Raw genomic sequence first — 26,059 nt, 5'->3', positions numbered from 1 at the left:
TGGAGAATGTGAACAGAGAAATCAGTAGCTCCTGAACTGCTCCAGCTTACAAGTTGGAGGATTAAAGTAAGCTGACTTCACTGGAAAACCACGACTGTTTTTGCCTGTTTCATGTAATTCCCTTAGTGTCTGGACCTTGTACACTCCTAGTACAGCCCATGTTATCTTTCAGAATGAGGAGCTGGCAGAATAAATTACTTTCACGGTATTCATTAAATCAATCATCTCCATGATTCAACCCTTCGAGATCACCAATTCCACTTCTAAAAACTTTAGAAATCTATGTAGTTCATAAACTGCTACCTTAATGACTACTCTTCTTGTGTGCCTTCAGCCTAGAAGATATTTAATACAAAGCAAAAAGTCAAGGGCGAAGAGTGGAAAGTTAAGATGGCCCCAGGACTCCTATGCCTCTGGACTGGACTACAACCACAGCATGGCAGGATGCCAACTTGACTTGTTTTTCTGTTTTTCCATTTTCTTTAGTCATTTCCCTAAGTTCTTGTTTGGTTCTGAGCAAATAAATACAACTTTAGAAGTATATTTGAAGAGAGCTGATGTGGAATGTGGAACTGTTTGCTGTGTCCAACATTGCTCCACGAAGTTTCACAAAGAAAAGGAGACAATGTGAATTACATAAAAAAAATTGCACAAGTGATCAAATTTCACAACATTTGACTGGTGGAGAAAAAGATAAATTCTGGTGCCTGGGGTCCTCCATTATGCATGACAAAAACTAAAAATGAGATAAAACCACCCTATTCCATTAGAAAACAGGGGAAGTCCCAAGAGTATAAAGGCTTACCCAGAAAAATAGGTATGAGGAATAGAATGGTAGGAGTTATACTTTTTTATTTCCTGAACAAAATAAAACCGTCTCTCATGTACATCTTTTGCCTGCAACAGACTGTAATTCATCAAACACTTGTATTTGGTCTATACACAATGAAAGAACCAGTTTTGTCACCAGAATGCAATTTCATATAGAAGTCTGAATTAGCAATAAATGAACTAAAACCTCAAAAAAAACCCAGATAAAATTTTTCAAGAATAAAATACTACATATATTTTTACTAATAATGCATTTAAAATAATTATTCACTGACAGAACTCCTATTCACCCAAACACAATCTGAAGCCCAACAGCATCCCAGTGTGAAACTCTATGACATGTTTTTCTAAAATGGCAGAAGCAGCTCTTTCATAATTTCATGCAGTTGTGTTTGTAGTTTCTGAACACTTCTCTGTTTGTCACTTAGATATCGTACTGATGAGCTATTTAGCTGATTTTTTTTGGAGACTGTTTTAGTCTTAACACAGCCATTTTTACAATTTATTCCATGTATGTATAAAAATCACATACCAATTTTGCAACATGTCTAAAAAGAATTAATTTATACCATAGCTACTGAACTCAGTTTTAGTCTTAGACCCTTTAAGCATCTATAGCCACAAAGGGCTTTTGTAACTTATAGTGAATTTTCTCTGTGAATGAGAAGTCACCAGCACGCAAGCCTGTAACCTCTGGTATGTGAATATGCACATACAGAGCATTAGAGCACAGGCATCCCCACACACACCTCACGTGTGAGCAAGCACAGCACTCTTCCCTGAGAGTAAGGCCCCAAAAGCAATGATACTTTACTAACCTGCAGTGGTCTCTGTTTGTCACTGCCCTTAGGAGATTTCAGTGCACTTGTCTGTTGCTGTAAAAGCAGCTGCCTTGCTGCCTGGAGTGCCTAAAAGTAAAAAAAAAAAAGTAAATAATTTCCACCAGTTCCTAGAAAGAGATGAGTTACTCATTGCTAATGTTAGGTAAAAGTCCAATCGAACAAATGCAATCTCCACCTATTTGATTTTTATTTGCCAGATTTCAGACTTCAGTTTGTTTTCTACTTAAAACATTAAAAAAAAAAATCTGAAAGTACATATATAGGACTTCACTAGAATTTATGGATGTACATGAAATCCTGCAGGAAATAAAGTTAATTTGTTTAAAGTGCTTGAAGAGGAAAAATCATAAACTGCATCAATAGCCTCATTTCCACAAGGAACTTGTCTTTGAGTGTTCAAGTAAAATGCCCACTCCCTTGCAAATTATCATTCAATTTGCATTTTCATATTAGAATTTTGAAGCAAAAGCAAGTAGACTTCAAGTGTTACCGGAAGCTGTAATTAAATTTGACAAATCAACATCAGATTATCTTGAAAGTGAATTAATAAGGATATTCATTGAAGATTAAAAACACTTTTTGTACTTACAATTCAAGGAGAAACCTCTCCTTTGACAAAATAAAGTGCAGTTTTAATGCCAAATAAAAATGAGTGGTTTTCATTTGCATTCGTAGGAAAATCAGAGAACAAAGAAATTACTACTCAACCAACCAGATCAGGCTCTGGGATGACAGAATCCCAATCAAAATAGAAAATGTTTTCATTTATTCTATGTTTTCAATCCAACTCAGCAAAACACAGTTAAACATATGAAATGTAAACAAACATTCCACTTACCCAAAGAGGCTAATCTAAATTATTTTTCCCTATAAAATTAGTTTTAAAATGCCAAGTGTTATAAAGTGGTATTTTTTAAGAAATTAAACAAACCCTGATGCAAAAGATATCCACTGAAACTACCTGGAGAACTCTACCCCCCCCCCCCCCCTTAAAAAAATCAGTTCAGTAAATAGCAGTTACAGCTTTAAAATATCTTATCACTATTATCTATGTTATTAAAACATACTGTAGATGGAATATCCTGCAATAAATGCCATTTGATCAATGTTCCCTAAAATAATAAAGATTCTCAACTGATAAAGAAAGGTACAATTCTGATTAGACTCAAATGAGCTGGTTTTTAAGATAGTTTCTAGTATCCATGACAACAGTTGCTTTGACAAGATGTGCATATGGCATTACACTGCCAGCTGGTGTGAACAATGTTTGAACTACTGCATTGAGATGCTGAGCAAACAGAAAAAGTTGCCACGTCTTAACCCTCAGGGAAGGCAGTCATCCCCTGATCAATTATGAAAAGACAGAGAGAGGGCTGCTACAGTCTGGCTCCAAGCAAGTTTTCTGAGAAGGCAGGCAGACATAGAAAACCAAAGTAAACAAACTGAATGCACTAGCACCATCTCCTAACAACATTGATTCATCTCCCCATAGAAAGCTCTGGTACAAAGTTTGCAGAGCAGACTTTTAACATTTGGAGACATTCCTACAACAATCCCCGTATTGTTTCATCAAATTCTCAAGTAATTACAGGTCAGCTTTACAAAGACTATACATTCCTCTGAACCTAAGCAACGAGACACACAGAACTAGCTTCTCTCCGCCAAAAATAAATAAAAGTTAACATATTTCAAAGTGCACTTGAAATATTTTGTTACCAAGGAACCACTGGATGCCCTGTTTCCTATGTGAATAGCATAATCTCTTCTGCACTCACAGTTCTTCAGCAGATCTTAAAGGACAATCCTGCTCTGTCTGAGATCACAGATAAATATATTTGTTGAAATCAGGGGCACCAGGATTTGGTCCCAACATCTTGCAGTGGTTTAAGCACAAAACATGGATTAAATGCACGAATGGAAGATCTACGGTGAATTTATAATCCTTCCCAATCGTTAGAGCTCTCCAAAAGGGAAACTTGAATGGAAGCGAGAGAACTATTGCACTCCTGAATTCCTGGGAGACTGTACAGGAAAACCAACCTCACCGCTCGGGGTGATATTGCTACAAGAACCAGAGAAGAGATCTGGAGTTAGAGAAAACGGGAAAAACCAGAAAGATAATTACTTTTTTTTGTCGGGGTCGCAGAAAATTCATTACATGGCCTTTATCTGGAAAAGAAATCGTATTGATATAATGCTGAGGTATACTTGCAAATAACTGGAACACTTGGCAAGTCGTTTCAGTGTCCTAATCTTCCTTAGCAGCAAAGTCATCTCATGTCAATACAATAAAACAAGCAAGCAAGGATCTGGTAAAGCTGTACATTTACAGTACTTGAAAATTAGAGAATTATAGTATGCTGCAGCTTAGATGCAAGCTAGACAGTATAATTTCAAATTGTGGCTAGCATACTCCCGTGGAATCAGCCTAAGAAAGCATGACTTCCTACCGCTAACTACAAAAAGAGTCACACTTTATGAAAAAGCAAGGCAGCACAACAGGATATGTTTGCATAAAAGGCTCTGCTACTTAAACTATTTTGATTCATATGTGCTGGTTGGGATATCTTTAAAGGAGTAAAGGCTCATCTTTTAATACAGAATGTCTTATAAATGATGACTACCTGAATACTTCAGTGATCTTATTGTGGCAGTTTAGATTATTGTAAACACAGGAGACAGAAGAAGAACAGAAAACAATTTCAAAAGATCAGAGATGATTTAAAACTCATAAGGAGAAATCACTGTCAGCCTTTGTTCTTATAGCAGTTGTCATATGGTACTTTTTCCTCCCAGTGTGCTGCTTAACTTTAGATTTTGCTACTCAGTAAACAACCTCCCAGAAACACACTGTTAATTTCAAAGGATTATTACTGACATAATTCATACGTGAAGATTATGAGACTGTAAAACATTCAGCTCTACCAATTCATTTGCTGCTACTAAATCTTTGCAAAACAAATTGATAGCTTGAAAGTGTCTTTCAAAATTCATAGTTTAACATGTACACTTCACGTAAACACCCATCCCACATATCATTTATAAATTTCTGTGAATTAATTTGATAATAACTTGTGGTCTAACAACAGCTCGATGAAGACAAACTAACAGACATTTATAAACCTGGCAGATCAAAATTATGTTGAGTCCCACCTCAAGTTAACAGCAGCAAGTATGGATTCTAAGGCAGTCAAAATCGTATCCAGTTTCCAATAACATTTGTTTCAAATTTAGGAGGCACTTTTCCTTAATTAAGTTATCTAAATTAGTAAAACTACACAAAAAAGTCAATGCAGACAAAAGCAATAAAAAGAACTGAGGATTAGAAATTATTTTAATAATGCAAATGAAAATCATTATAATGCTTTAAGTAATGGCTGTACAAGCAGGAAATTTGGGCATATGGTTTCCAGAACTCACTGTGTCTTCTAGTAAAATATTTATTGGGAACACTACTTCTTAATATTTACTGTGCAGCTTTGGCATAGCTAAAACATAAGCAGAACAAAAATGAAATTAATTGCATATAACTCACCCTATTAAAGTTGATAAATTGCTGCAGATTTTGCAATTTCTTGGTGATAATACTATGAGATACAACTTGCTTTTACTTTGTATTCCAAACCCTTGTATTTAATTTAAGCCTGCCTTAAAATAATTTTTAAAGTTTTATCATTTTAATAAAGCGAAAGCTGCCACTAAAAGATGGTAAACATTACTTTGTTTTTTAAAAAGTAAATATATGTATATTTTTAGGAAACAGATGTCACTCATATCTTTCCTTTAAAAACAGGAATGTTTAACCTATCAGCCTGTTGCATTTGAGACGTTAAAATGAAAAATGACATCTACGCCCATTAATATCGTCAATGTATAAACAGCACAGCGTGACACATTCTTGAGAGCTGAAGGCTACAAAATCTCTCTGAAACATAAATAACAAAGCACTCAGAAGCATATTTGATGTTGATATTAATCTCTGAGAAAAACACTGCTGCCTGGGCTTCTTATGAAAATAGATGCAGCCCAAATGGATCTTCTGTAATTGGTTTCAGATAGCGAGGTCAAAAGAAATATGATACAAGAAACTATTATGTGGAACAGGCAAAACACGAATGTTTATACAGGCACTCCCTATTTATACTGACAAGAGGTGTATACTTTGCAGATAACCAGAACCAAAAAAACTTGCCAGAAGACAACCAGATTCTTTCCTTTCTCTAAGTCCAAATCCCTATTTTATTTTTTCAAATAACTGCATACTCTAACATTCCTGTTGAACATAAAATAAGTTTCTTAACATAAAACAAGTTTCCAAATGGTTGAATATGTCAAACGAGAGTCATCTCGCTGGTAGCACTATGCAACCGAAACGTATCAACATGCTAAGCTGGATTTAAGGCCAAAGACTCCTCTGCACTGGTTGAATAACAAGTTAACCAAATGATTCCATAGATACATTTATTAGAAAAATCACTTCAGGAGAACCTCTGCCCCTTTACACCCTGCTGCAGGACCGTTCTTCGGCTGGCTCTGAATGAGATGCCTAGAATTACCCATAGTTGTATGAGATCCTCCAAAGATGGTGACAGACAATAACTTAACAGCACTCAAATGATACTGCTAAACTGTTGTCTCTCGCTGACTATATTTTCCCAGAAAGTTCTCTAATGAATATCACAGCCAGTCAGCATGGCAGCTTATAATCTTTCCAAATGGAGTAGCAAAGCATTTAGCACTATTCAAAGAATCTTGAATTTAAGATGATCCAACTCCTTTCCAACAGCAGTCTCTGCAGAAGACTTGACAGGAAAAGCAAACTCCCATGCACCCCAAGACATCCTAATTTTACTTAGTGAACCGCACTCTTTTTCTCTAAGCTACACGAAGAAGATAAAACCTGTCGGCCTGCCAGCTGAGGACAAATATGCCACACTACAGAGCCCATGAAGTCAAGGAAATCCTGTGTGTAACTAAAATCCAAGCCACATAACCAGCCTGATTTCACCTAGGAGGGGTAAGCTGAACAATTACAGTGTTTTCCTACAGAAGTAGAAACAAAGCACCAGACAGCCAAGGCTGTTGGAACCCACCTCAAGAAATATACTATCTAAGAAATCTAGATGGTCACTAAGAAGGATTTCACTCAATTAACCCAACATCAAAGTATGCAAATACTCAAACAAAAAAGATTTGTCTGTCTTCTGCATCTGGATTAGCTGCTGCAGACAGCCCCAGTGTGCAAAGTACACAATTTCAGCAGCTAAACTCCGGGGTGCCCTGCAGCCTTCCCTAGAAGTAGAACACAAACCTCCAAGAGACCAAAATATTTGAAACTAAATTACGCTCAAGAGGTAACAGCCTTGGACATTGCATTACCATCCCAAGTATTCCCACCACCATGCTGCTTGATAGGACAGAATACAACAACTGACCTTCTGCAACTATGTCCCCAAAAAGTGGTGGCGGTCACTGAACACTGTACTGAGCCTAAGCCTACGGGGTGTGATTAAGTGAACCCTGAATACCTGGAAAACATTTACTGTATTGACGCTATAGGAATTTGTGCAAATGAATGCCTGGTTCCTTGATCCCCGGGCTGCTCAGCTTTTCCAAGGCTGGGAAAATTCCACGTTTGCCCAGGACAGTAACTCTTCATGCCTGAGGAATTTCAAGATTCAAAAGGCAGGGCACTTTGAGGGTTAGGTGGCAAATGGGGAAAGCTGTTCTGGATCACAGTTTAACTTGTGTACATGCGCCTCATCTTAGAAACGTAAGAATTTCACTGGATCTGGCCCTCATTTTTTTGGACTAAAAGCACTTTGTTAGGGTATTTTTTTGTTTGGTTGTGGTTTTGTTTTGTTTTGTTTTCTTAGGATGATACTGCCGGTTTCAGCACACTGAGGCTCTGATTTTGATTCAGATCTGTGGTCTTCCCTGCAACACAAACAACACTAGAAGAAGAGATCCTCAATCTACCTGAGCTTCTGTTCTGCCCTGATGTTATCCAGGATTAATTTGCAACTGAAGAGAAAAAGTAACAGTAATAAACTGATGAATGCAACATGAAGTCTCATAATGCTGTTTAATAAAAGGAAATTAATCACATAATTGTCATAAACCTATTTTCAAACAGCAATCTATCAGAGAGAAATTATGCATCTGTAGTTATTGACCTTTCATTTTACCATGACTGATTCGTAATTAGACTAGTTTTGTGAAAAATAATAGTTAATTACCAGATTTTTTTCACTCTAATTGTTTTGGCAATTTTTTTTTGTTTAGTGTCTTACTTTTTCCCCATGTGAAAGATGCTAAATAAATACAGGGCACTGATAACTTAGCAGCTAACATATTTCATTTTATAAAGCAAATTTAGCTTCTTTCTCTATAACCCAATTTAATGGATACTAAACACTGTTTCAAAAACAACTCTTTCATTTTTCCTGTCCATTATTTGGTTGACCAAGAACTAGAAACAAAACACCAGCTTGCTTCAATTCCTCGTGGCATTAGCAGGGCTCTTCCCTGTAGACATCAGTCTGCATTGGTCATTCGGGCTACATGTCCGACCACACATAACACGGTCCATGACAGCAACCCCAAATGCCATCTCCAAGGCTTGGACCACCCGAAGTATGCAAATGTCAAGGGTTAGGAGAGATGGGGGCCCACAGCACCAAAGCTGTGCTCCAACCTGACTCTCTCCTTTCTTTCATTCCACATGCCTGAACTTAACTTTCCTTTGGTAAACACAGGAGCAGGCAATCTACCCTACTTCATTCCTACTACTTACATTACGCAGTGACTGAACTAATGAAATGAAACTAATGAAACGAAAACAAAAACAGTGCACACATCAAATACCAGCACCACAAGCTCACAAATGTCCTGCCACTGCTATTTTCTTCCATGTGGCATTATTTTCAGAAAACTGGGACACGTAATGGCTAAACGGAAAAGCTGATCTCTTAGTTTTACATGAACAGAATGACGCAATGGCGGCATGTACCAGTTTTCCACATGAAAACTGGTATGAACTATTTCACATGAAAATCAGCTAGCAGATACATAAAAGCTATTTAAGTGTGCAGGGAAAGAAGAACAATCAATACAGCTATCCCATGTGTGCATCCAGAAATAAAAAAAAAATCCTTAAAATTATTATACGTTTATATAATAGTATGTATATATGGTACAAATGTGTATGTATCCTTGCTTTGAAAGGAGTTGGTTAAAAAAAGACCTTCTTTCAAGTCTGTCCATTGTAGACATTCACTTATTGGCTGTGAAGCCTACTTTCAATTAAAGCAGTCTGAAACAAAGTAGTGTTGGCTTAGGTGGAATAATAGATGGTTTGATAATTTATAAATAGGAAAGGAACTGATGCAAATGAAAGCAAGAGTGGTCCCATTTGTACTAAAATCAAAATGCAGAGCAAATGTGGGAGGAGAAAGAAACATAATATCAAGGGAAGCATTATAACGTTAGGCTGTTAGAAGGCAGCGGTTTTAATTGATAGAAATCTGAAATGGAAATTTAGAAATTAAAGACAATGAAATCAGCATGGAGATTATTAAGCAAATGATTAACAGAAATCATAATCAAGATAAAAGCTAAAACAAAGGCGAGGCAGATATAAAACAAAAGGAAGCACATACTGAAACGTTTTGTTCTGGCCAGCAGCAAGATTCTTAGAACAGAACCTAAAATTTGAGAGGACAGATGCAAGGACTGATTAGTTTTCTTAAGTAATACAGAGAGGTAAAATAACATACGAAGAACAAACACCAAAAGAATATTTACCCTAGAATAGCCTTAGCCATTTAGAAAGCAGAAATAAATAGCTCTATCTTTACAACTTATTTTCAATTAAATAACATTCTGCTCTGTGACTGGAAAAGGAGTGCTGACACAAAGCATCATAAGCACAGATTCCTCATTCCGATACCCTGCATGCTAGAAGCCAAAGCCATCCGTCAAAGTGTATGGATCTACATGGTACCAAAGTAATTAGAAATAAAGTTACAGTAATTATACAAATCAAACTCTCTCAGCCAATCAAAATGTGAGGAATTACATATTTATTGAAGAGTTACTGATTGAAAGGGCTCCAATTATTTGAACACTAACTGATTTGATTTACCACTGCCCTTACAAATCCATACCCAGAGACATGAGTGAGATTGCAACTACAAAAGGAAATATTATCAAGATGGCCATATCAGGCTTTTGCTGTATGAGAAGGCGGCACATATTAGCCATTACTGAAATATCCAACTGATAATCAGTGGAGAAGAACAAAGTTAATGTCTGCATTTCACATTAGATATTATAAATTTAAAGTTTATTTTAAAATATTTTTAATAGATCTAATTATTGAAGTTCTGTTTTTACAAGGACATAATTTAAAGAAATCTCAAGTTTAAAATACACATCTATGACAAAAAACATATATTAAAGACGTAAGTCAATACTGTCATGTTAGTATGATACAAGCAAACTGGGACATATAAATAGAAGTGTCATATACAAAACTGGTATTTTTTCCACTTTATTCAACTTTCTAAAGAAACAGCTAGAGAACTGTACCCAGCTTGGGGCACAATGTTTCAGAGAGGTGGACCATCTTACCAGTGACCAGAGAAGAGCACTAAGAATGATCACGATGAGAAAATCCAACTATGGGATAGCAGAGGTCTGATCATAAAAAAAGAAAAAAACAAAACCTAAAGCAATAGCAGTCTTCAGCAAGTTTCTGCACAGAAAGAATTAATTCTATTCCATGGGCAGGACAAGCAAGAATGGCCTTAAACTGAATCCAGGGAGATGTAATTAAATTTAAGAAGAAACTTTCCAATGGTAGGGATAGTGGAGGAGTACAATAAATTGTGTAGAGACTGTAAAATCCTTGTCAATGGACCTGTTTAAGAAGCATCTTCAGGAACAGTTAAAAGCAGTGGTTGTGCTCTGGGACACAGAAGATCTTTACAAGCATCTTCCAGCCCTATTTTATTTGACCGTGTGGTTCCTGTGAAAGCATGCCAAGTTCGGATTACTGTGATGCCTAACACCTTGCTACATTTCAAATAACACCATGTTCTCATAAACTGAGTATCGTGAAACTTCAGCATGGTTTGTTTCTATGGTGAGTTAACAGCAGAGGATCAGTAAGAGCTGCGCATACAGACTCGCTCTTTGGAATTTTCTGACCTTACATGACCACATTTGTGTTTATGAAACTATCCTTGAAATTTTGGACTGAACAGAGAAATAGTTTATACAGAACAGGAGATGGCTTATAATTAAGCGTTCTGTGCCCTAATTGCAGTCAGAGCCATCTGCGCAGGATTCTTGTGTCCTCACCTCCAAGTATGGGCACAACAGTAGCAGAAAACAAGATTTTCTTAATACTACAATTCTTATTATGAAAAACAGATGCCTGGCTGAAATGGAGAGCTAGGAAGAGGAGAGAAAAACAAGGCAAGAACGAGGGTCTGAAGCAGAGCTTCATCAACTTAAGTCACACATCTCCACAAAAACAAAAAAAAGCAAAAGCAAATTGACTCATTATTATAATTTATTGTGAGTTTAAATATAAAGCTACACGAACAAAACTTACAAAGTATCTTTGATAACCTGATTTCGATCATGTTTTTAATGAAATAATTTAATCAAAAGTCACTACATAGTCTACACCACTTAAAAAAATCAGTCTTTATTGCTAAAGCTAAATCAGCTCAACCGAAATCCTGAGTCCATTTTTTTAATGGATATTTTTGTAATGCTTTTTAAAACTTTAGTCAGCATAAAGAGCTCCAGGTACATAGTCAATACAAGAATAATTAGGGGAAGAAACAATAAACGTGAATGTAAATAGGTGATACAATAATAGTCATTTTATTTGTATTTTTTCAATGTTTTTGATAAACCTCCTTTTGGAGAGAGAAATGCAGTCCTGTCTGGAGTTTAAAAAAAAAAAAACCAAACAGTAAAAATACTGATATGAGATCAAGAAGTAAATTATGCAAATAAACAGCCCATTTTCTAGACACTAGACTTATTAACGGTGGCATTCGGCAATAGCTATGAGTGTGCTGATAACACAAGGTCTGATCTAAACTCCATGGAATAATTCTGAAGCATTAAAATCTGCTACTAAGTGTGGACTGTGAGGCTCCTGAGGAACCTCTGTACCATGATCACAAATTAATTTATATGTATGTATGTGCAAAGTAACACATGCATCCACACACATAAAACTAAATACCTTTTTTCTTGAAGGAAATGCTTATATTCTGTGGAAAACCCAACAAAAGTAGCACTGGTTAGCTCTGCATCTCTCTGAAAAGGCTATTTGCACTTGCGGTCTACTCTGGCCTGCCTGAATTACTACCATTGCAGCTTTCCTTTCGGGCTGCTTATCTACCTTTTAATTTTTTTGGTGCATTTTTTGATGATCTAGCAGGCATGATCCAACACGCAGACCTCTGTCTCTGAAGAATCCCAGTCTTCAAGTTCTTGCTGCAGCTGGCAAATGAGTTGTATGTTTTGAAGGGTAGCCTTAACAGGCTGTGTAGACAGAGCTGCTGAGAAAGAATTCTCCACTTTGGGGACTTTTAAGAGTGAAGATTATAACAGAGTGAAATGACAAAGAGCTTTAATTTTAAGCTAAAATACAAGTGAAGACAGACAGGCAAATGTCCTCAGGCTCCTCATCCTAGTTTCAGCCCTTGTGAGGAGATCTGGTAGGGAGTATATTCTTTATGATTAGAAACTTGCAGGGATGAAAAAGAAAAGACCTGAAGCTAGTAAAAATGTTTTGCAGAAGAGGAATAGAAAGACGTTTTGCAATTCCCAGGGTGTTTAGGTGCTGGAGAAATTATAGCAACTGTACAAGGAATTCCCAAGTAGTATACATGAGCAACACAGCAGGTTAGGCATTCAAATTAAAAGGTAGATGTTCCAATCACACTTCATCAAGCTCACCCAGGGAAAAATGAAACTTATTATATTGCCTTGGCATCTACAGTAATCTTCTTAAACAGCAACCTAATCAAGGAATTATAATAATAAATATGCTCAGGGGCATTATCATCTTTAGATGCATTTGTAAAAGTAGACACACCCAGTTATGTTGGTGCCAAACATATGTAATACTTCACATCAGTTAAAGTCTCTTCTGGCATCAGACTGTAAAAATTTCCTCTGAACCATGTATCATATATTGCATAACCCCTATCACTAGCATGCACGTAAAAAAGAAAAAGTACTAGCAACCTAGGCACATGATCAAAATACACTGGAAATGAAGTTTAGATATCAATTTTACTCCTTTTAACTACTCTTACTTTACACAAATCAAAACCTGAATTTTAGCTTTTGTTTTATCAGTCTTCTATCATGTCTTGCCATCAACGTAACATGGTCAAAACTCTGTTACTAGTCTTCTTAAGACACTCCTCTACATATCACACATAGTTCAGATTTCACGTCCTTGAAGTATTTTCCAGATTTTCCTTTCTATAATACATCCTTTTTTCTTCTTGTAACATTTTAAACCTCATCAATCTGTAACAATTCCTCTTTGTGACTTCTCTCAAAAACTCTGGATTTCTTTCAGAGATTCCTTTATGTGAGCCATCAAGTCATCACCATTGCCCTTTCCTTCTTCAAATACCTTCACCCTCATTGTCTCCAAGGTGTCTATGAAAAAAGAGCAGATGAGGGGTTTATTTCCCTCATAGCACACTTTGTACTTATTCATTAAAAACAAAAATATGTATGTCCACACTTGCACGCTTACATAAGGCATATGTAAGAACATATTATTTAGCTGCTTCCTTCTCCCCTGCTCTGCCTGTGCAACCTGCACCCGCACAGGAGAGCAGAGCCCAGCACAGGAAGGGCCAGCTCTCCACCAGCCCTCACAGCATTGCACTGGACATGGCGGGAAAAAAGTAATAAAAGAGCCTAATCTCCCACTTAATCTAAAAATCATTCTTAAATCAAAACCAGTATCTACCCACGCAGTAAATTTCTCATGCAGTTCTTTTGCACTGTTTTTACAGTAATTTTGAAAATGGCAGGCTGATAATCAAATTGACATTTTGAATTGTTTAAAGAAAACCAGAGGTACCATCAAGGTGCGAGACAGCATTGTATGGATTAAAGAAACACTACGCTTCCACAGCCTTTTCACATTAGAAATGCTACATTTTCTTTCCTGAAAAATACAGAACAAAAATTAGCTAAATAACCTGGGTAGTTACACGCATCCTCCCAAACCTTAACCTCTTTCTCAATCAAGACTTTCTTTCCATATCACTCCTAGCTAGTGGTACAACGTGACAGCCTTTTCACTGACCAATGACCAGCAGAATTTTCAAACTTGATGCAATCTTCCACCTTTGACAATTTACTGATAATTAAACTTGCATATGGATTGCCAACTTTTTCAATAAATACTCCATTTTATCCTCCCGTTTCATTTCATTATTTCATGAAATATTTTGTTAACAACGGTTCCTTATGTCTAGTCCTCGGTCACTCCCATGTAACCGTACGTTCAGAGATTGAAAAGGGAAGCAAGGCTTTTCAAGGGTAGATAAAGGGCTTTCAAAATTTAATAACTGTATATGCTATAGAGTAGAACCTTTTATGTCTTACAAGTGTACTTCATCTAGGTATGATACTGGCAATATTTTTAGTATACCAAACTATTCACAGTGCCACATAATACAAGAATAGTAAACTAAGTTCTAGTTCTAAGTTCATAATCATTTTACGTGCTGCTTTCAACACATAGTACCGATTTTACAGACATCAGTAGATAGACATGGGACTACAAAAAAACAGTAAACAGATATAAAGCTTTTTTTTTTTTTAACCTTAGGTGTGATGATCTGATACTACTTTATTGCTTCTAATATTGCCTTTTGTTTTAATTGACTAGGCAGGAGGCAGTGCATCTTATCTGTGAACACTCATCTATGTTTTCTTCCTAGATCATCACTTTTTCATACAATGTCCTGCAAGTGTCACACAAAACATTGATCTATTCCTGACCAGATATTTTGATACTACCATACTGTTACAATGTATAGTAAATTTTACTTTAGCTATTATTTTAAAAATTTAATTCCACCTATTAGAGATCGATTTTTTATTTTGTAGGACAAAATGTAGATAATTCCAGCTCTGAGATTTTGGAAAAAAAATATGACAGACATCATAGTATTACAGCATTTTTAGTCAAAAGGCCTTGCCTTTTATGAGAAAGCCTTCTGGATTGTATCTATTAGTCTACTGCAATTCCCAGGGCTCTTGTGCCATAGGACAGTGGACTGAAAAAAAAGAAAAATGGGAGAGAAACCATTTTATGTCAGGACTTTGGGATTGCTTTGAAATACTTTCTGGAGCACAGTTTATGGCATAAGGCTTACGTAGCTACCCGAAGGCAGAGCTGTGGCCAGCAGGCAAGGCAATCTTTGATTTTAGATGAATGTCAAAGGTTCTCACCCTCTTCTCCAGCAATCCCCAGGTTCATTAATATCACTAAGACATGAATGCTACAAGCACTTTAATGTTCATAGTTACAAAAAATAATAGGGAGTGAATTACTGAAAAGGGTACCACGACAATATCACTTCTACTGATTCTCTCAGGCTTCACCTATGCTAATAAACTGGAGAGTGCCTGAGAAGAATGTGATTTTCCATGCTGGCAAGCTGTGAGCACAGCTCTTGGCATGCTTTTTGACCTGTGCTGACCCGTACTCTCCCAAGCAACACCCAAGCGCAGTTCTGCAGTCAGACTTTTCGGAGGACCAGTCTGACAAGGGAACTGGGTGCAATCATACCGATTCTGGGGGCTAAAATGCCTATTAGCTCAGGTGTGTCTCACCCCATGTCAGCTGCCCAGTTCAGGATCCAGGAACTGTATGTTCCATTTACTAGTGCAGATCATGCCTATGTGCTCAGAACAGTTGAGCCATATGATGTTTTAGAGCCTCTCTCAGCCAAAGTAGCCAGGATGTGATCTTGGGATGGCTTGGGAGAGTTTCAAAGACCTTGATTTCATAGCTGAACAGGTTGGAAAAACAAATCATTGTCCGAAACAACAGCAATAAACACTCCTTCGGGGCAGGGGGAGGGAGAAGATTCCTTTCATTCTGAACTGTTGCAGTAGGAACCTCCAACAACATCCCATGGTGTGTCTGCTGATGAGTTTTAAGTACCAGTTTTATATGGACATCTTATGCATCTGGGATAAGTTTTATTTCTGAAGTAAAAATTCTGACACAGCCACTGTTTTATGAAAAGCCTTTTTTTTTTTAAACAAAGAAGCAGGGGAAAAAAAACAGATTTGACTGCAAAGCATCTGTTTCCAGAGTTCCCGTCAATCAAATCCACAAAAATAGTACCATATTATCGTTTCTGTAAATTCTAATAAGGTTGATGGTATTTTTCATCTTCATGTTTAGGCACTTAAGACTGAGAATTGAGAGTTACGTAATTTGACAAAGTCTGCAGAGAGAGCAATTTTCAGAGCTCAGGTTAGTCACCAGCTCCACGAGTGCTCCAGCTCTCAATGCAGGCACCGAACTCTCTCTGCTACGGGTAAAGGAGCAAGCAGGCTATTCAGCAAAGTTGGCTTGGACTCTGGCAACCAGATGTTAGAGAACATTGCAAAGGCTTTGGCTACGGCAAATCTCTGTGATTTGCACAGAGACAAGTGAACAGAGTAAAATGGCTCAACTTCAAGCCCTAAGGATTTTTTTTAATTAGTATTATTTATACTTTTTTATTTTAAGGATACTGTGAAAATGAAAAGGCCTAGGAACTTCTTTAAAAATAATTTAACAATCCCTGATATTTTTCTTTATATTTTTCTCCATCAAAATTTGGGAAGATTCTGGCTAGAGGCTTTGTGCCTTTACAAAGAATAGCTGAATTATGTCTTCATTGCTAAAAAGACACAGAGAAAAGGTGAATCACAGAAAGACTATCTGGCCTAACACTGTAAATTAAAGACAATTTTTTAAAAAAAAATTACAGGTGCAAAGAGAATCACACTTGAATAGCACCAAAATAAAAACAAGGGAAGTAATGTTGAAGAGAGATTACATTTCTTTCTGACTAGAAGGCATTAAAAGAGACTCGTATAGTCATCAGAGTATAACAATCAGGCCAGCACAGTATCATTGAGACAACATTTTCTAGTGACTAGAGATGATTACGCCACCCAGGAAAATAAATTAATTTTACTTAAGCTGACTTCCTTAATCTTCAAGGCAAGTGTTTCTTTGACTAGTCTGACACAGTTAAAGTAGTATAGATACTCCCTGTATTATAACAAGCATCGGCAAACTCTGTAACTACAAAGTGAGCACTTCTGCTGACCTAATAGGCACTGTTCCTTGAAATTTGGACACATGGAATGTGCTCTAGCTTTTATATCATCTTGCAAGACAAGGTATATCATTAGCACCATTTAAATTTATCTACATTGAGAATTAATAGCATTCCAAAGTAGGTAGTTTGCAACAAAGCTAAAGTTAAAAAAAAAAGGTACAAGCAATGGCTGCAGGAATTTTCACCTTGACCAGTCAATATAATTGCAGGAAGAAGCAATTTCTGAAATTTTGCCAAGTGCAAGCAGTACCAACCCAAGCTTTTGCTTTCCAGAATGTAAGTTTCTTCAGCCAAAGTTTTCTTAATATTTCTGCATTTTGAGCATCAAAAGCCTCTGTTGCAACTCTTTATTGAGAAGTAATCTCTGTTCTAGAACATATTTTTTAAGTTTTGCAAATATATTACCCCATATTATTTCTGGCATAGCAGAATTCTGGGTTTGGTTTGGTTTGCTTTTTTTCCTAGGTGTTACAAGAAGGCAAAATAATTACAGCTAAAGCTTCAACAACATGGTTTTATAAAAATTGAAAATGAATGATAAGGAGAAGGGCATTTATACTTCAGAACAAAGAAAGGGATTCAGCAATGTACATTCACACAGTCATAAATTATTGTGTTGTATCTCACCTGTCACAAGCCATATGTATTCACCCACACTGTAATACAACTTCAGCAAGTTTCCTGAATTTCTCAGCTAAAAACAAGGTTTTGGGAACAGAGAGAATTCAACATTTCATGTGGTGGCCTTTAATGCATCCTCAAAATCAAATAATTAGTAGGACCAAAGATAGGAAGAGATCTGATCCTGTATCCAGGCTTGCATTTCTTAAACTGTTTTCCACATAGAAAGGAATAAAAGCTTCTGACAAGCAAAGAAAGAAGGGACAGGTCAAATCTGTGTTAGATTAAATGGTTATACTGCTAAGTTTTACCATATGTTGATTGTCCAAAACATTATAAATATAATTGAGTATAAAATATGTTTTATACGGAGAGGTGTTCAACCAGTACAAATTAGCTGCAATTAAATCCTGCCCTTGCTGATTACTTATATGTGTTCGACTGTCAGTCTCTCATGTCTACTCACGCTGTAGCTCATTTCAAGCAATACCCAACCGTATACAGATCTCAAACAGATTTAAATCACTTCAGTCCAGTAAGGAAGAAATAAGAGGTGACAGTGAAATTCAAGGCACAGACAAACTCTGTTCTGCCATGAGTTGCAGGAACAGGGCGTGCAGAGACGGTTACCCTGAATGGGGCACCTTCCACCAGTGGTTAAAATTTTTGTAGGATCCTCAAGTCAGACATAAATGTTTCTGGACAAAAACTACCCTCCCCCTCTTCTTTTTTTTTTTTTTTTTTTTTTTTTGCTTTGTTTTTTGTGTGTTTAATGTTAATGGAAGATGCTAGATGGATGGTTTTGGAGATTAAAATGCCCTTTTTCTATATTCAGGGGAAGTTCAGCATAGTCAGCTGCAGGAGCAACTAAATGAATGTAGCCCGTTACTGCCTCCTTTCAAGGGGTAGAAAAGTAATTCTATTTCTATGCTTGTTCACTCTTCATTTCTTGTACTGATTATGCCAACTAGAGCAGTCCTTTTAGCGATGCGGGCATCTGCCTCCCAGAAGTCTTACCCGTCTTTTTATATGCTTGCAGGTACTGACAGCTGTAGAACGATTTTGATATAGATCATTTAACCATCTCCAACGATGAACGAGGAGATAAGCTACAGACTGAGTGGTAAACACTCTGCCGAGTCATTTATACCATTTCTGCTTTAGTGTGCTCCTTTCTTTTACTATGGGATACAGACTGCATAAACTTAAATATATATGTATACACACACACATAAAATATATATTCTAGAAATTTCCTTTCAACTGGAAGAAATTTTTGGACTGTCTTTACTTCAGATACATACAGCTGTCACAAATGTTGGGACTGGAAAGAGAACTATATCTAAATAAGACGCACGATTGCACATCTGCAAACACAAAACCTAAGTGCTTTGCCTCTAAAACTCATTCACTTACAATTATTTCTTTTCCAGTATAAAGAATGTCTAATTTATACATTCTGCTTCGTTCCCTGGTGAACACATGATTTGTTTTCAAATGAAATTCGAATTCTTTATTCTCAAAGTCCTAGTCAACTTGACCCCTAAAGAACCTCATCTTCATTTTTTTCTTCTAATGTGTCAGCTTTCCTTTTCTGCTTATGGTCGTCTTCTTCCCTGGGTGACTCCAAGGTTTTCCTTATGGTGACCTGCATGGCAGGCTCATCTTCCCTCATGTTTCTGCTTCACTCAAGAACTTAAAATCTTCCCTCAAAACTTGTTCTCTTCAGCTAGCTTCCTAATACAGACTTTAGTCTTTCCTCTTGCTAAGTGTTGTCCCTAGATTTTAAGACTCTTACTTAAGCTTAAATAAATTAAAAAATTAACAAAGAAAAAAGTCCAGAACTAAATGGCATTAACAAGATATGTAAAATAGACTCATTTAATGATACTTCACTTCTTACTCCTGTTCCTTACTGTTCTTTTCTCCTGTATTTTAATCCCTGTTGAATCTAATTTATATGCTGCAATTGGTATGTTTAAAATAGTCCTACTTTCAACCTGAAGGGGCTGAAAGATGTTACTGCTTTATAGTGTAACAGTATTATTTTGCTTACAGTAGTAACTGTTCAGAATATCTATGAAGTTCCAAATGCAGTAAGAGCAGAAGTAAATCCTTTTTAATAATGAACTGATTTTAAAATATACCATGTTATTTTACATGTAATAGTAGCTGCAGTTAAAGCCACTCTTTCCTGTGAATAGAATATATGTGAATAACAGAGGTTTTTTACATGCCACATATAAAGCAGAGTACTGACCTGCATACGAAAACATTTAACATATTAAGGTAAATGAGGCCTTTGCGGGGCGGGGAGGGGAGATTTGCCAGGAAAGAAAAGACTAGGACTCTGCATTAACACTTGGGCAAAGTCTATCAATCAAAATGCACTTTTTCCTTTGGAGCCGGGCATTGCCTTGCAGGCAGAAGGGAAACGGGAAGCGGGTGGCAGGGCCATGTTCAGAGCCCCACTCCACGGTGGCAACCACATTTGCACGCAACCGACTTCATCAATCAGAAACATGCCAAGTGAAATGTAATGGATAAAAAAAGAATAGCTGAGAGACTAAAATGAAACTGTGCTCTGAACAACAGCAGAGAATGCAGAAAAAGAAATGAGATTAAAAAATACTCCTCATTAGTCTTTCATTTCCTGAAATACTTCTTAGTATAGTAAAAACCAAGTTAGCTACACACAGTGTAGCCCTGACTGATGTGCTTTAGCCAGGACATCTCAAAAGATCCCGGTACTGAGAGGAAAGGTGTTTACAGTCTTAGTTTGGTTTTGTTTTTTTTTTTTTTTAATGGTAACAAATCCTATACTTTTTAATTTGCTTGAAAATTCTTTAGGAAAATCCTAAATTGGGCATCACAAAAATCTGTTCACTTCTGGAAATCCTGGCCATCGTCTTCAAGACTGGATGCAGTCTGCCCTCTCTGTGCTTTGAGACTAAGAATTCAAAAATGCAGACCTACAATAGCCAAGCTGCCCCTTTTTATCTGGAGGCTTTGGGTATCCCCCAAGACTGTTATATAAATGTAGTGCACTCTGGTTTACATTAGAAAAGGAAACATTTATCTTATCACATTGATATCGGCTCAGTACAATATTACATTCTGGAATAAGAAAATATTGCAACTTTTCTTGAAAAGGTCAAGAGGTACTGTTTATCTTTGGGGCATAATGAATTACATCGTATTGCCTCCCTAAGAACTCCAAAAGAACAGAACATGTTTTGACGCATAATGCACAACTCAGTGCTCTGAGACAGTAGGTGGAATAATAAACAAAGCTGTAGTGTAATATTTCCAGCTTCAAAATGCTGTATAAATACGAACCTATGCGAGAACCCTGCTTAGTAGCTAGTGCTTTTGCTATTAAAAAAGCTATGTGGGACAATTCGAATAAGGGATGACCTACAAATCTCTTCAACCTCTTAACTGCATCCTAAATTAAAGTTTACTTATTTACATTATTACACGTTAAACTTTCTAGCTGCTCAGCAAGGTAATGTAACAGCTAGAAGTTTCTGGCTTCCAGTTTTATAGTCAGAACACATCTTTTTATTTATGAAAATCACATTCCCTGTTATGTCTGACTGCTTAGTTTATGCTGCAAGGATTGCACTCTCAATTCACTGTTATTGATCGCTAAGTACTGCCCACTGTTCTGAAATGGTTCAAGTTAAGTTTACAATGACTGATCAGAAGAGAAAAAAAATTAGATTATGATAACTTAATCTGAAGTCCCAATAATAGAGAGACTCATGTCTCTTGATATTTCCTGCATCAAGCCAAGTAGCTTCTAAGTAGAAATTTTATTGGGAAATCTATGATACTTACCAGGCAAAAAATGTTTTGCCCACAGGAAACAAAGAAAACACAAATTTTTAATAACCTTATCTTTCAACAGAAGTTCATCTATACCCCACAGATTGGCTACGAGGAAAACTTAGTAGAGAAGTAATGTGTGACTTAGTCCTACATGTTCATTTTTGAAAATGAGTGAGAAATTGAACTAATGAATGAAGAAGGGTCTGTGGAAAAATACAAGAGAATTCAACTAGAGACTAGTGGCAACCCAATGCACTTGGAAAATCTCTAGTGCTCTGCAAACTTCTGCCTGCAACCATATTTTGCCTGGTGTATTATGAAATTAGCAGCATGTAGATGCAGACCAGAGCAGTAATCTGAAAGGTAGACGTGGGTCTCGGCATGCCCCATTTCTGCTCAGAGCTGGGGTGCTTAGCTACCACTTTCTAGCCAAGACTGCTGCAAGGACCTTTTCCTTATTCTGTTCAGCTCAAATTCAAAACAGTGATCACAGTGCTCAGTTTTTACTTTACCTCTTAATACAGGAAAGGAGAAGTACTCACAGAGCTGGAATTTGTCTCAGATGGCACCAGCTCTTGTAATCTGCTCACTCAACACAAGAACTCACATTTCAGTTTATTCTGCCATAAGATCTTGAAACACACGGTGGTCAGAGAAGTATCAGTAGGCATGGGGTGCTCTAACACATACTACAGATCTTTAGCAATGTGGAAAAAAAAGAAAGTGAAGAGACAAACCTGCAGTCACACCTGGATTAAATATGCAGGACAGACAGGAAGACCTTTAACTTCCATTCAGTTCAGAAAAGAGGCGAGAAACGGGGAAGAAAGGAATACAGAAAACTTCCTATTTGTGGGTACTGGGTCATGTAAGAAAAAATGAAGATTAATATGAACTGTATTGCTCCATCAAACCTATGTATAGAAATGCTACAAAAGTGCCAACAGAACAGCTTCAATGGCAAGAGGCAAGATCTCCATATTAAAGTAGGTATCTGAAAGAAAGCAGCTGAAGAGACTGAGCTTGAACTTACATTGTCTTGGAGAAAAAATCATAGCTAAAGCAGTTTTCCAAAGAATATGCCAAACATAAAAGTTTGTGGATTAAGTCAGGGCTTCATTTCCACATAAGAACTCTTACCCCATCATACAGTAAAAGGAGAAAAAAAAAAAAAAAGAATTCACTGTGAAAAATAAATATTAACTGGAATATCATAATATAGGTCTTACGGTTATGGCAGATGAAGACATGATCAAATTGAATAGAGACAGGGAGTTGGGATCATAGATTTGTTCAGAAAACAGTCAGTTTGCAAAATGATTTGAGTTTGGCTTGCCCTATACAGAAGTTAAGTAACTGTCAGAAGAAAGCAGAGTGAAAATGAAGAAAAGATTATTCTGCATTCAGAAAATTCTGAAAAACAATCTTCCTGAATTCTTTTGTTTTCTGGTAGATCTTTTCTTTCCTCTGTTGTTTTTTTTTTTTTTTTCCCCCAAGGGAACTGAAAAAGCTAAAGCATACCCAATTATTTAAGGCCTCATCAAAGATATCAAGAGACATTTTGTGGAAAAGGGAAAAATAAACATGTTGGTCAGATTTCAAGACAACCACCACGGCTGCCTCTGTCCAAACTGCAATGAACAGAAAGACACAGAACACTCTTTCTGCTCTCGTTGTCTTTCTAAAGTATTTTTACTCTCCTAAAAGTTGTCACAGCTGAAGCAAAAGCCAAGAAGGAAAAATTACAGAGTGATAGGAAGGTTAGCTTTTTAATAACCCACTATCAGATTAATGATAAGTATTAATAGCCTTGAACAAGGCTATGCCCAATTCTGCCAGTTAGCTCACAGGTATGTTATCTGAGTCTTGAAAATAATGTTATCTGCAGAGTTTTGGTTCAGAATAGTACTCCCAATTTTAAGGAGAGTGCCTAGTATGCATAAAATGTTTAAAATTCCTAACAATTTACCTTTGGTGTCCAAACTGCTAGAACAATAAGCTAAATTCATAACTATAAAGTAGTAAAATTGAAATAATATAAACCGTAATTCCCACAAATTTAGCCAAGTTCTGTCATTTTTTCCTTACTATTGAGGAAACAATGCATGCAAGTGGATAGCTTTGCTTTCCACACCTTTTAAGAAAGAAAACTTAACTTTAAAACTAAAGAAAGTTTTCTACTTTGATTTTCTACATTTTCTGTAGACTTTTCTGTATCAGGTCCTACCAATGTTTTTTTGTTGTTTTTTTGTTCTTTCAAAGTAGAGCCATTTGGCATCCACAATTTTCTCATGGGATTTTGAGAACCAAAATCTGTAAATGAATTTTAAATACAGAATTAAAAGTTGTTCCTTCATACTCTTTTTGAATGTACCAATACTGGATAACAGCATTGATAAATTATAATAATTCAGACCTGCTAGAAGGACTGCCTGTATCTTCAGTAAGTCAGGTCACCATTCTCTGAGGAGGAACTGAAGATATTTCTGAACTCGCTGGGCATCTTAGATTTAACACTTGGCCTCTCAGAGCAATTTTCATCTTTTAAAACTGGTTTTTGGCTTTAAGGAACATTTCTGAAGGGCTTGGCTACCTCCAGGCACTTAACCCTGGTTGTGCACTTGCAGTGCACCAAAGGCTGTGGCTGCCAGCTAGGAAGTCACCGAGAGTGCTGACGAAGAGACACGATAGCCTGCCAGAGCACGGTGAGTCCCAGCCTGAAACTGTGTCCTTGATGCACCCTATACATTTTGAACAAACGTGGAGAAATAAGGTACTGTCTGAGGATCTAAGGAAATGTTGGCTGCCAGCTTAGGAAGCAGGAGAGGGACTGAGAAAAACAACAAAACTATGAGCAAAGTGGATTTTATTATCATCATTCAAGTATTTCCAACCTGTGGTAGCAGGAGATGCAGCAATTAATGGTCATCCTTGGAAAAGGCAAGGTAAGACAACCAAATAAAAAAAGCAGTTTCTGCCTTGAGGAATCTTTCACATCTCATTCACATCATAGGGACTGTTGGAAGTTACAGTGAGCGCTTACAGCACTCGTCTGATCATTGGCCTATGTGTAGAAAATGTTTGATATTTTGTGCCATTCTTCTCTTATATTGCCAGAGAAAGCTCTTCTTCAAACTTAAGTTTCTCTATTAAGCCTCAGGTGGATATAAAAGGGCCTGTAAGGACGGGAAGGATGGGAAAAGCCCTTAGGACACTTACTGCAGTTAATAATCATAAAAAGGAAGAAACAAAAAAGGTATTTGCTCATCACATTATACAGAAATAATTAGGGGATATCAGGCCTTACTAATACGTTTTTATTATTAGGGAAATCATTAAAGAAGAGGAAAAACTCCAATCAGAAATTACAGAACATAGTGCCAGACGTTGGATAAATACAGTGCCAGACAGACTTTGCAATAGTTTGGAAAACATGTTCAAGAAGGTTAAGGGGCCACTGAATGAAAGTCTAATTAAGTTTTGCAGCATAAAGTTTCTCATGCATCTATTGTGACTCAACAATACAAAAACAAAATGTTAAAGAATATTTTATGTATCTAGTCACATAAATGGTATGAAGACAGATTTTTGGCCTCTCTTTAAAAGCAAGGAAACCAACCCAAAAATAACAGGATAAGGTGTTAAAAGAAGGTTTTAGTAGCAAAATTCCACACAGTAGCAAAGCTGGACTGTGCAAGCAACTTTGGTGTATGCAAATATGCCCTGATTTACATTCTGAGATATTTTAGCACCTGAGAGTATTAATATCAGGATATGTAAATGTGTCTGTGCATCACAGTCAGCTACCAAAATGGGGTTAGTGCAGGCTGATATACCATACTGGCACTTCAAAGATGCATATTGGCAAGTTCTGGTATAGGATTTCAGTAGACTGCATTTTTTCCCCCCAGATAAATACTTCTGAATGTTATTACTAATATATACAGCATCTTTTTTCCTTCTCTTTCCATTTTTTCCCAAGCAGCACATGCGGACTGACTTGTGACCCACCAGTTTATAAACTGTTCCATGCGTATACCCAAACAAAAATTACATGAAGTTAACTTAAGCATGTGAAGTTGTAACCGAGGATAATGTAAGTTGCGGCGTTTTTTTTAAATGATCCATAAATAAGAGTTGTCAATATAAGCAAATGAAGTTACAGTTTTATTTAAGCAGGATTCTAAATGTGGTAATGAATGGAAGGAGAGAGAATAGCCAAACATCTTTAAATTATCTGTAGTCATCCAGCGGCCATGGCATCAAACAACAGTCACCTAATTAGAATCGCTCTGAAGCAGCAAAAAAGCATATTGGTCACTCAGGTCTTTTTGGAACACGAGATGATTTTTTGCTGATGTTTTCTTCTTGACTATGGCACCTCTTTCTGCTCCCAACTGTGCATCCTTGAAGCTCCATGGCTTCCTCCTCAACCCTCCTATCACAGTTCCTCCTCTCTCCTTTAACTCTGTATTTGCCCATGTACATGTGGAAACCTGCAGCTTCATATCCCTC

The 26,059-nt window shown here is 36.8% G+C and overlaps 1 protein-coding gene across 8 annotated transcripts in view; it reads right to left on the bottom strand.

Annotated features, from left to right (window-relative positions):
- The window catches only part of FOXP2 (forkhead box P2), a gene marked incomplete at both ends in the record, with an annotated part of 196,228 nt that overhangs the window by 125,215 nt on the left and 44,954 nt on the right, over positions 1–26,059 (bottom strand). For 6 of the 8 annotated variants that reach the window (XM_082311270.1, XM_082311271.1, XM_082311272.1 and 3 more), the window contains one exon: positions 1,650–1,739. The exons of the other annotated variants lie outside the window; for them this stretch is intronic. In XM_082311270.1, coding sequence (XP_082167396.1) covers positions 1,650–1,739 — 90 coding nt within the window. The remainder of the gene's footprint in view (positions 1–1,649; positions 1,740–26,059) is intronic. 8 annotated transcript variants of the gene reach the window in all.

This window comes from Platalea leucorodia (assembly GCF_965183815.1).
Source record: "Platalea leucorodia genome assembly, chromosome: 4".
NCBI lineage: Eukaryota > Metazoa > Chordata > Aves > Pelecaniformes > Threskiornithidae > Platalea > Platalea leucorodia.
The sequence above is the reverse complement of the archived record's forward strand: the minus strand, read 5'-3'. Positions and strand labels throughout refer to the sequence as shown.